Source organism: Balaenoptera acutorostrata, chromosome 4 (genome assembly GCF_949987535.1).
Source record: "Balaenoptera acutorostrata chromosome 4, mBalAcu1.1, whole genome shotgun sequence".
Taxonomy (NCBI): Eukaryota; Metazoa; Chordata; class Mammalia; order Artiodactyla; family Balaenopteridae; genus Balaenoptera; species Balaenoptera acutorostrata.
The window spans coordinates 52118023-52130946 of NC_080067.1; the positions used below are offsets into that span (position 1 = coordinate 52118023).

The following is a 12924-nucleotide window of genomic DNA, read 5'->3' on the forward strand; positions in this document are numbered from 1 at the left end:
CAGCTACAAGCCATGTTTCCAAAAATTGTTATTATTCTCTTGGAAGCCTCAGGCCAGAAAACATACCTATTTTTCACAAAATCATTGAGAGCCATGGGGCCTGCCCTCTCCCTTCTGCCTCCTTTCCTTGCACCCTTTAACCCTTTGTGATTACTGCTGCCCTTAACCTTTATTCCCTATTTTGCTACACACTGAGTAGCTATAGAACCTTGAGATGTTTCCTATACTCTCAGCCTCAATTTCCTGCTCTGTATGAGATTCTTACTGAGATTTTAAAGGAGATAAGATGGATGAATGCTCAGCGATGTGTCTAATAAATAATAGTATTTAATAAATGTTTATTTCCCTCCTTCCTTTTCCTCTCCCCTAGTTGACTGTATCTCCCAAACCCAAATGAGCTTAAAAGTAAAAGTTTCATTTTAGAGTTACAGAAAAGTTGCAAAGATAGTACAGAGTTCTGGTATACTCCTCACCCAATTTTCCCTGTTGTTAACATCTTATATTACCCTTTGTCACAATCAATACTGATATATTATGATTAACTAACCTTAGTATTTTATTAGGATTTTCCTAGCTTTCCCTAATGTCCTTTTTCTATCCCAGGATACCACATTACATTTAGTTTTCTGACTCCTTAGTTTTCTCTGGTCTATGATAATTTCTCAGACTTGCCTTGTTTTTGATGACCTTGACAATTTTAAGAAATATTAGTCAGTTTTTTTGTAGAATCTCCTTCAATTTGGGTTTGTCTGATGTTTTTCTTATGGTTACACGAGGATTATAGGTTGTTGGGAGGAAGATAACAGAGATGAAGTGCTATTCTAGTTATATCTTATCAAGGGCACAGGCTATCAACCTGACTTACCACTGTTGATGTTAACTTTATCACCTGGCCAAGGTTGTGTTTCCCAAGTTTCTGCAAAGTTACTTTTTCCCTTCCTGTCTATACACTACTCTCTGGAGGCAAGTTTCCAAGCACAGTCTATACTTAAGGAAGAAGAAGAGGAGAGTTAAGCTCTACCTCCTTGATTGGGGGGCGTATCTACATAAATTATTTGGAATTATAGATTTTTTTTTAAGGAAATCTTTGCCATCCAAAAGACTGACGGTAGGTAGCAGCTTTACCCCAAATCACACTGGAACGATCTCCCTCACAACATACTATCTCCCATGAATAAGACATATTATTCAGCCCTCAGAATGGGAGAAAATATTTTCAAACAAAGCAACTGACAAAGGATTAATCTCCAAAATATACAAACAGCTCATGCAGCTCAATATCAAAAAACAAATAACCCAATCAAAAAATGGGCAGAAGATCTACACAGACATTTCTCCAAAGACATACAGATAGATGGCCAACAAACACATGAAAAGATGCTCAACATCACTAATTAACAGAGAAATGCAAATCAAAACTACAATGAGGTATCACCTCATATGAGTTAGAATGGCCATCATCAAAAAATCTACAAACAATAAATGTTGGAAAGGGTGTGGAGAAACAGGAACTCTCTTACACTGTTGGTGGGAATGTAAATTGATACAGCCACTATGGAGAACAGTATGGAGTTCCTCAAAAAACTAAAAATAGAACTACCATATGACCCAGCAATCCCACTCCTGGGCATATACCTGGAGAAAACCATAATTCCAAAAGATACATGCACCCCAATGTTCATTGCAGAACTATTTACAATAGCCAGGACATGGAAGCAACCTAAATGTCCATCAACAGAGGAATGGATAAAGAAGATGTGGTACATATATACAATGAATATTACTCATCCATAAGAAGGAACGAAATAGTGCCATTTGCAGAGACATTGGTAGACCTAGAGACTGTCATACAGAGTGAGGTAAGTCAGAAAGAGAAAAACAAATATTGTATATCACTTATCTGTGGAGTCTAGAGAAATGGTACAGATGAACTTATTTGCAAAGCAGAAATAGAGAGAGAGATAGAGAACAAACGTATGGATATCAAGGGGGGAAGGGGTTTGGGATGAATTGTGAGATTTCACAATTCATGAGGGAATTGACATATACACACTACTATGTATAAAACAGGTAACTAATGAGAACCTACTGTATAGTACAGGGAACTCTACTCAGTGCTCTGTGGTGACCTAAATGGGAAGGAAATCTAAAAAAGAGGGGATATGTGTATACGTATAACTGATTCACTTTGCTGTATAGCAGAAATTAACACAACATTGTAAAGCAACTATACCCCAATAAAAATTAATTTTAAAAAAAGACATGTTTATTCAGCCACTATCTGGGCTTTGAAGACAAGAATAATGGTATCTTTAGAGAGTCATTTTAAATAGTAAGAGAATCTGTAAAAATAAGAAGTTGGTGGTGGATGCAGGAAAGGTAGATTACGGTGCAGTTAGGTCTTGCAGTTACTAGGTTAAGAATATTTTCTTTTTCCTCAGAAAAGTAAAACTGAAATAAACTGAGGTGCAAAAGTTTGAGGGAGGTCTATCTTTGGACTAGTTAACACCAGACCTTAGTTTTTCTCCAAACACCCTGAATGGTTTCCTGCTTTTAGACCCTTTGTTTTCCAGCTCTCTCATCCAGTGGCATTTAAACTGAGTATCTTTTGGATGAAACGAAAGACTTTGTCTATCTCCACTAAAGAATTTAATCCACAGAGGGAAAGAGGAAGGCGGACAGTAAGAGAAACTCTTCTAGAGAGTCATAACAATCTGCACTAATTAGATGACTGCCTAGGAAATGGAGCTATACTGATAAAACTCCAAGACAAAGGGCAGTTCCATGAACAACTAGACTGTAGAATCAACTTCGATTTACAGGCCAACCTATTGCTTCTTTTCCATAGACATTTGACTTCTTGGAAAGTGGTTACTATGAAAATGTACAGGGAACTGGAAAGAGGTGAATATTCCTAAGAGGCCAATATTCCCAGTGGTCGAATACAAAGAAGCTAAAGAATGTAATAAGGAACAAGAGAGTTTAAAACTTTTGCAAATATGTCTTATGTGGTAATGCAAGAAGGGAGCCTACTATGGGCTCTGGCATCCTTGCCATCAATTCTATGAGAAGGAAAGACTCTAAATCTGCCATCTCTCGGTTCTGGATGTAGAAAGGAGGAGTGATGTGTGACAAGTCCCCAAGTGCCCTAAAGGAAAGTGAAGGTGCCTAGAGTAGTGGCTTACCCATAGCAGGTACTTGACAAAACATTTGATCACTTGACTCAGAGACCAGCAACTTTTCAATATGGTCACATGTTGCTTGTCAGGCAGGCAGAATAGAGCAGTGGCAAAGTGTACTGACTCTGGGGTTAGAATGCCTGCTTTGGGGTCCCTGGCTCACCTCTTGTTCGTTGTGTAAATCACTTAACTTTTTTCTGTCTTTCTTTCCTAGTTATGAAATGGAGATTATAATTGTAGATATCACCAAGGATTATAGTGGCAATTAAATGTTAAACACATTAAAAACCCTAGAACAGTGCCTGGAATATGGTAAGAACTCAATAAGTATTGGCTACTATCTCTTTAAGAAAGAATAATACAATATTTTTCACTCAAAGCAGGAGTTCCAACACCCCCTACAGCCAGTTCTAATATCCTTATTTTATTTTATGTTTGTATTTTTTATATTTATAATATTCCTATTTTATTTTCTCACATAAGCTCTACTGGCAGAATAATTAGATAATCACCAGCATATAAATGATATTAAATATCAGTTCCCATCTAATAATAATATGGAATTTAGAACATAATTATTTCATATTTCTAAGGAGCATTAATTTTAAGTGTACCTTCTGCCTTATATAAACTTACAGAGAAATTAATGGAATATATGTTTCATTTCCCATCTAATTATTTTATCCTGGTTTCTAATAATCATTTCCCCATAAATATTTTTTTAATGGTAGCCAAAGAAAAATTTGTCAGATAGTAGAAGATGGGGTAGATTTGCTCTTTGTTGCCCTAGAATAAAATGAAGACGGATGAAAGCATGTCCTACAAATGGATAGATCTGACCTACAATTAGAGCCCTTCTATAATAAAGAGTGGTTGAATAACAGAGAAGGCTATCTGCACGATGGTGAGTGCAGCCCATAGGATATATTCAGGAAGAGGCTGGGATGTGCTTCTCTTAAGGCCTCAATTGGAATTAGTCTAGCAGACATCAGATACCTCTTTCAAGTTCATTATCAAATTATTAAAGATTAACAAACGTGAAAAATGTTTACTCTCACAAATAATTAAAAAATACAACATAAAACTGATGATTTATCAGAGTGGCAATTTTAAGACAATGACAACAGTCAATGTTGGTTCAGAGACAGCCATTTCCATATACTGCTGGTGGTGGAGCCTTCACATCATTGGGATGACAATTTAGCAAGACTCAGAGGCCTTTAAAACTTTGACTCAGCAACTCCAATTCAAAGAATTTATTGTAATGATGAATTCAGTCAGGTACTCTTAACACGTGTGCATGAAGATATTTCAATAAATGTTTCTCAGTTAAAATTTGTAAACAGTTTAAATATTTTAAAAGAAGAGAATGTTTAAAAAGCTACGTGATAAATTCCTAAGAGGCCATTACGAGTACTGATGTCTGTAGATACTCATATTAAGTAACTCGGAAGTGTACTGGCTGTATGCTTTTAAGTAGTAAAACAGGTTATAAACTGTGTGTATTATATCCTCATGTTTATAAAATGTATATTTGTTTATTTGTATAAGCATGCTCAGAACAAGACCTGAAGAGTGAAATACCTAAGTGTTATTGGTGGTTTTGCTGCTAATGATTTCTTTTCATCTTTTTCTTCTTGCTTATTTGTATTTCTAATTTTTCTCCTAATGAACATGTATTATTTTCACAATAAAGAAATACTCTAAGGTTATATTGTCTAAATTATTCATTGTATCTACAATTTTTCTAGATTAGAATAATTTTGTGTGAATCCAGAAACCAAATATTGCCATAGATTAAGAAAAATGCATGTCCACTGTGGTTTTTGTTCCCCCATTTACTTTTTTCAGTTATTTCTTTTTTCCCCCATTTTCTAGTGGTAATATGACTTTTGCAGAACCTACAGAAGGAGAAAAATCTATTTCTTTGTGTCAATTCCTAACTCAGCATTAGGACTTCCTATTTTCTCTTAAATTCTATATTCATCTGCATATCCCCAGGACTTAAATTGAAGATGACATTTTACCACCTACCTACTTCTCACACACAATACTATAAAATACCTTAAGCACTATGAAAACCTGGTATTTATGTATAAGACAGAACATCATAAAAACCAAGCTTTTTATCCTGGAAATAGAATCTTAGGAGTTAAGATGAGAACACAGCTTTAAATTATTAAAATTTTCCTTCATTTTTCATGCTTCTTTCATTTCCTATTGGCTTTTTTCTTTTTTCATGTCTATCTTTCTTACTCTTCCTCCCCCTCCATTTAAACATCCCTCCACCCGCATACACACACCAAATGTGCTTTTCCCCTTTTAGTCTCTCTAAATTCTTTCACATATTTAGTTTTCTTTCATACTTTTACATATGGACAAGAAATGGCATGGTTTTCTCCTTGGATTTCCTAATCTGATTAGAAATAGGGCACATTCTTCAGAATAATATTTTCTTAGGGAAAAGGTGATCTGTAATCTCTTCAGTACTGGATAGAGCCCACAAAGGACATTCTACAGCTGACAATTGTATTTCATTTGTAGGTTTTCTCCATAGGATTCATGGACATGCTTCTGGGAGAAGTGAGGGCTGTACCTGCCAAGTCAATTCTGAGGATACGTTTTTAACCTTTTCTTTTCAATTAGTTCAAAAATTCCAAAATGATATTATTCCGTTCTATCTCATTATTACAAAGTCGTAAAATTTATTTCAATTCACTCATTTGAATTAAAGGCAGAAATTTTAAATATCACAGGTAATTTTGGATGTGTTGTCACTTGAAAAGATGCAGTAAACAGAGATAACTTTGCTTTTTACTGCCGGGAACATCTCCCAAGGCCCACAGAAATGTATAACGAAGGTGAGACGATCACTCTGCTGTAGTCTTATTTCATCTGGCAGAATGCAAAGCTCTAGTTTTAAGAGAAATCTGTGAATTTAAGAACCTATACATCAGCACTAATTTTCAGAAGACAAGTAAAGTGTCATGGAACAATAGGAAATGAAATAAGATGGATAGAAGTCAGGAAAGAAGTCAACAGTTAAAAGTGCCAATTTTTAAATCTAAGGAAAGGCTAATTTTAAAAAAAAAGAATAACTGAGATTGTCATAAGGAATGGGAAATTAGTATCTTGGCTGAAATACTCAAACAGGAATCTGTGACACTTGGCATTCACTCTTCTAGGAGTGTCACAGGAAGAGAAACAATGATCAATCTGTGTTACCCTGGGGTAACTTTATCTCCTGATTTGTACAATTGAGTTGGGTGGCTGGGTGGGGGCATTTTATCGTACAGCAAGTCTTTCCATTCTCAGCACTCTATTCTTGTACAGGGTCGGTCATGCCGTATTTCTAAATTGAAAGATTCTTCTGCCTGAAAGTAAAATGCCACTTGACATTTCAGCAAGCCATAATTCAAGGAAATGGAAGAACAAATACCAAAAGGTAATTTAGTGTAACAGGATGTTTAAAAGGGAATTTTTTTTTCTCTCCTACCTCGTCATCAGAGGTCCAAAAAGTCTGAAAGCAAAATAATTAATTAATTAAGAGGTAAAAAGTATTCCCACATTCCAAAGTTAGGTGCTAGATCGATTCCTTGCGCAGGCCCACTTTGTCAAGGAGGTAGCATCTTGTGACGCTCAGGCCAGCCACCCCTCTAGGACAGAAACAGACTAAGGATGCAGCAATCCTAAGAGAGGACTGCACTAGAGAGAGTCGTAGGTGTGCACTGAGAACCACTCCCACAGGAGAGGAGGAATGCTTCCCCCTCAGTTCTAGCTCCTGTTCACATAAACCAGGCAAAGAGTTTAACACATACCCCGTGGGGTAACCATTAGAGGGACACAGTGAACCAGTGACTCGTTAATATCTGCAAAAGTCTACTGTGGTTGAAAGTACCCTGGTGAGCAGGGGGAGAAGGGGTAGCTGTGGAGCAGTTTGTGTGGCAAGGATGTGCGAGCTTCCTATTGGTCAAGCAGAAGTTAACCCAAGAGAAACTGTGCAAGAGGCGAGGCTGCCAGTGTGAGGGGACTGGAACAAAAAAACCCCAACTGGTGGGTTTGAGCCCCAAGAGTTTAGCCAAAGAGTGCATTAATTTCGAAAGGTGCAATGCAGAGGTCTCTGCGTGGTGTCATCAGAGAACCCTCAACTGTACTCCCTTAATGTAAACTATGGACTTTAGTTAATAATAAAGTATCAATATTGGTTCATCAATAACAAATGTACCACACTAACGTTTGACACTGTGTGGGATGGGCGTGGGGTATGTAGGAATTCTCTGTGCTTTCTAGGCAATTTTTCTGTAGACCTTAAAAAAAGTAATATAGGCACATGGTAATAAAAATGCCAATTGTATCAAAGAAAATACAATGAACAAAACTGTTTTCTCAAAAGATTGTTTAATATGAAAGGTGAAATTATGAGAGCATGAGTTAGCAAGAATATAGGAAACAAAAGAAACAATTAAAACTGCCTGGCATTAGAGTTAGAGGAATGTAAGAATGGGATCCATCAGAGTGGCATGTAAAGAAGAAATGGCTGAACAACAGGAAGGAAAGGCTAGAAGTCATAAAAGGAGAGTGATATACAATATTCAAAGTCAAGCTCTTTGAACTTCTGATATATAAATCTCTGTGTGCCTTACCAAAACCAGGAGTAAAATCTGACATACATTCGAAGATGGACAGGTAACTAGCTAGGTAGATACATACATACACATATACACACATATATTGCTTTTGAAGAAAGGGGTTAATTTCCAAAATTAGGTTGATGATGGAGTAGAAACAAAAGACTAGAAGACGCAGAATAGAAGTCAAGCATTCAACAGACAAGAAGTAAGAATCAGATATCACCCTGAGAACATACGTTCTCCCCTTGCTACACACACATACCTACCAATAACCTAAATGTTAGCAAAATCTTGAGGTAGTCATTGAACATTCCACAAAGCACAGAAGGAATTTGGGGCCAATTTCACTCTTTACAGGTAAGATGTACTTACTTGTATGTTGACTCTTTGTTTTTCTTATCAAGTAGCGAATGCTTTGATGGGTCTAACTATGATTCCTCCTTATAAAGCAAAGGAATTTCCTTTATGCTTTTTTCTTGAATCTTATCTTCCATTAAATTAGTATTGCTTTTAGGAAGGGAAAAACAGTTCTCAAGTTGCCAATGCTTTGCCTGAAAAAACAGAGATTTACTTTTATAAAATGTATTTTCCTTGAACATTTATATGTGTCTAACATGTGCTAGATTATTAATTGAAGTCCTGGGGACACCAGAAATGAAGATGATATGGTTCCCGAACTCAAGGAGCTTACAGTCTTCTAAGGGAGATGGGACGTATACATGTAACTTTAATTAAGTTAGAAAGTGATGTATCATAAGAAACAAACAGATATTTTCTGAAGAGATAATAATGAACTGCAAAAAAAGAAATTAACATTCCCACTTTAAAATCCTGTATAGCAAGATGTATATTAACTAGAAAGAAAAACAAAGCTTTTGTTGAAGAACTGTCGGAATTTTTCATACTACTACTTTCTTTGCATCTTCCCCTCCCAAAATCTCAAAAGCCAGTCCAATTACTGGTACTTTTTCCTAGAAAAATATATGTGTTACATGATAGTTTTCACAGATCTTGGCTACAGCTCTTAATGTGTATCCATCTAGCGAGAGCTCCCCATTGACAATTTATGTTTTAAATACAGAAGCAATTTCCTTGTCTTCTATTTGTTCACACTGTATCCACAGGAATGCAGCAGGGAACACAGGCTGTGTGATGTGAGGGAACATTAGGGATCTGCAGCATATCTGACTGGCCTACGAATGATCAACCTTTGTCAGAGGATTTACAAAGTAAAATGCCTCCAGGGGTCAGGAAGGCAGCGTCAATGAATGAATCAAGTCTCATATAAGATGATAAATAGCAAATGAAAGTCAGCCTCAGTGTTCATAGGCAAAAGGGAAAGAAAGGTGGCATTACACCAACTTAGAGGGAACCCATTTTCCATAAAGGGGGCCATAGCTACTCTCAGGGAATGACATGTTCTTTTCCAAGAGAAGCAAGAAATTTGGATCTTATATGAAACCTCTTAATGTTTAAATGTGGGCAACTAAATCAAATTTTAAACACTGGGTGAATAGGCTCAATCAAAGTCACTGGTCATCAAAGCAATCAGCTGAGGAGGGGTGCCAGTACACACTCTGCCCAACACAACAGCGGTTAGTGCTGAGATGGACACTGAAGAAGCACAAGCATCATCTAATTTCTTTTTATACCACAATCATCTGACAGTTTCCTGGGATAAATGTATCTCCACAGATAAACCATCCCTACCCCTATCTCTCCAACTCTAGAAATAGACATAGCACATCACATACTTTTAAAAATCTAACTTGAAAACCAACCTCAGATCAATAGCTATGTTACAAAACTGATTCACAGTTATTAAAAAAAAAAAAACTTCTTTTTTGAAATATACTGAATCACACTGCACTAAATTTTGAATACTTTAATCAGACTGAATGTGATTGGAAAATGAAGCCTTAGTGTAGGAAATTAAAATACATGATTGCTTTTCCTTTTGTTTTTGTAACTGCTAGAACAGAATTAATTCCACGAAAAGACAAATGCAACATTCAAATGTAGGTCAAAAGTCACTACACTGTACAAATGAAGCTGGTTCAGAAAAAATTGCTCTGATCCTAGCTATATTTAAGAATTGAGTCTCTTCTTATCTCTGTGTTTCCGTCTGCCTCCCATATCTTTCTGTTCTTTCTGTGAAAGGGTGTCTCTTCTCACACTATGAGAAGGACATTCACTGTTGCTTCTTTCCAGTATCTGCTAATTTTCTCTCTTTCTTCCTCCCCTCCTCTCCATTGCCCTCCCCTCCCACTGCCTCCCGTGGCCCTTGGAACTAGCAGCACCCATATCCAAGACAGCTTGACAAAAGCGGGTTCTTAAAAAAAATTTAAAGCTCAAGCAGAAGGGACTAGAAAACCCAGCTGTCCCCCGCTTTGCCCGCCTTTATTTTCTAAAACTACCCAGCTCTGGTGGCTCTTTTCCTATCTCGAACAGAAGGGAAAAAAAACAAACTATTTTCACGCAGGCTATCTGAGGCTGAGTCTTTTGAAATACAAAAGTAGAGATGTGGATGGACCTAGAGACTGTCATACAGAGTGAAGTAAGTCAGAAAGAGAAAAACAAATATCGTATATTAACGCATATACGTGGAACCTAGAAAAATGGGACAGAAGAACCAGTGTGCAGGGCAGAAATAGAGACACAGATGTAGAGAACAAACGTATGGACACCAAAGGGGGAAAGTGGCAGGGGCGGGGGGCGGTGGTGGGATGAATTGGGAGATTTTGATTGATATATATACACTAATATATATAAAATGGATAACTAATAAGAACATGCTGTATAAAAAAAAATAAAATTCAAAAAAAAAGACTTTACAAAATAACTGAGGAAAACTATCAAGGGTATAAAATGAACAGTTTTACTAGCACATATTTCTTAATTAAAATAAAATTGCAGTACAGATTGTGTTTGGTGGACACAGTTTATACGGCACCCATACCTAGAACAGCCCTATTTCTTGCTTCAGCGCCATCTAAAGGACTTATACTCCAGATAACACCCGCTTGAAGACACTCTTTTTTTCTGCACCTCATCTCACCAGAGCCCATGTGGCATGGCCATATAACAATGTCAGCATTGCATTAACTTCTCCAACTGCCAGAAGCAGCTGTTCAGCTCCTTTCATGTTCAGAATGCCAGCTTTGCCCCACGCTGTCTCATCACACCTGCCCACACACTGATTTGAGTTCCCACCCAGACACTCTTTTTCCTGAGAAAAGTCTAGCACTTGCCTTATTTACAGAGCAGAAGAGGCTGTACAGCTCTTGGAGACTTCCGCATTACCCAGCCCAAAACGGTCCACCTGCCCAATTTACCATCATTTTCTGATTTACCATCACCCTCCATGTCCTAAAGGGCTGTACAGAATTCTGTCAGCACAGGTTGATATCCTCAAGCCGACCTCACAAAGGGAGCAACGACAGACTTTGTCTTCCAGCATGAAGAGAATCGCCATACTCAGGGCATGAGAGTGGCACCTGAGGCTGCTGAATAGGGCCAAGTCAACCAGCCAGATGGAAACTGAGGTTCCAGGGTATGCTCACACCACCATGTCTGAACAGTGCTGGTTGAAACAGATCGGGTTGATATTTTGTCCCCCAAAGTACAAAGGGAACAGGAGCTGAGTTCCCATGAAAATAAATGGAAAAAAGAAAAGAAATGTGAGACAATTAATATTTTCTTTCTTCTATTTTTTTATAAGCAGGTATAAATCAGAGCTTAGTTTCATGGGAGGAAGGGGTTAAAAGCATGAGCTCTGAGATGAGCCAGCTTGAGTCAAACGCCAAACTCTACCACTTATTAGCTTCTGTGAGCCCAGGCAATTTATTCAAACTCTCTGTGCCTCTGTTTCTTCATCTATAAAATGGGAATAATGAGCATTCCTCCCTCATGGGATGGGCAATTGTGAAGATTACATGAAATTATTCATGTAGAGACCTTAGAACAGGAGAAACTCAGCAAACATTAGCAATTGTTATTTAGGCAGGAATAAATCAGACAATGAACAGAAAAGTTTGTTTTTTTTCTAAAATTTTCTATATTTGATTATTACCTGATTATTACTTGGTTGTCATAGTCATCTATCTGTTTAATAGTAATGCAGTAAATTTATCCACATTGTAGTATGTTTCTACTAAATTTTGAAATTGAAGGGATCCACTTATTTTGGAGGAGACATTTTTCTCAGAAATCCTGGTACATTTTGAGCTGCTTAGAGTCCCCAAACTTTTCATGTCTCCAGTGTCCACCACTTGATGGAACTGCCTTGGTTAATAAGGGAGGCCTGGAGCTACAGTTCCAGAAATGGAAATCAGTTCTTTCATGACTAATGAACTTTAATGGCCGATGAGATTCAAATGGAAATCAGGCCTAGCTCATAATAAATAAGTAAATATTAGAATAATAAAAAAACGATATTTCTACCTGACCAAAGATCTGGACAGGAGCACCACAGACATCAGTCACACAAATGCTGCGGTCTGCAGAGGCAGAGAGAACCAATTAGCGGCCGCCCGGCTCACACATCTGTAAGGAACTTATCCAGTCTTCATGAGGTCGGAACAATATTATCAGAGTTGGGGCCTCTGTGAGTTTGTTCTTACTGGAATTAAGACAGTACTCCTGAATGAACAGAAATGCCAGAATTCTAAAATGTCCAAATGTTAAATGATTGCAGTGATGGAACACTTTTTTTTAAAGTCTGATACGGAAATTGAAAAAGGTACATTTGGGAACAGCAATCTGTGATACAAATGCAAAAGAACAGCTCATGATAACAGAGGTTAGGAAAATGGTATTAACATTCAAAAAAAGGTTTCTAACTGATTTAACTAACTTGAGAAGTGGAAAGAAAGAAAGGAGGGGAAGGGGGAGGATGGAAAGAAAAAAAATCAACAGTAAAATCAGCTATTTGATGAAATTGATGAACTTTATCATGTATATAGGTCATCACATATTACACTATTTTATAGTATTATTAGAAAACTGAGCAGGTAATCAGTGACACAAAAATCCCAAACTAACTCAGGATGGCAATAATGTTAGATGAAAGGCCAGGACTCTATTAAATTATGTTTACGGTCTCATTTCAAATC

At 37.2% G+C, this 12924-nt stretch overlaps 1 protein-coding gene across 1 annotated transcript in view; it reads right to left on the reverse strand.

Moving 5' to 3' along the window:
* WDR49 (WD repeat domain 49) overlaps nucleotides 1–12924 on the reverse strand; it is a 156904-nt gene that overhangs the window by 19871 nt on the left and 124109 nt on the right. Inside the window, 2 exon segments of the mRNA XM_028162686.2 lie at nucleotides 8183–8361; nucleotides 12254–12451. Coding sequence (XP_028018487.2) covers nucleotides 8183–8361; nucleotides 12254–12451 — 377 coding nt within the window.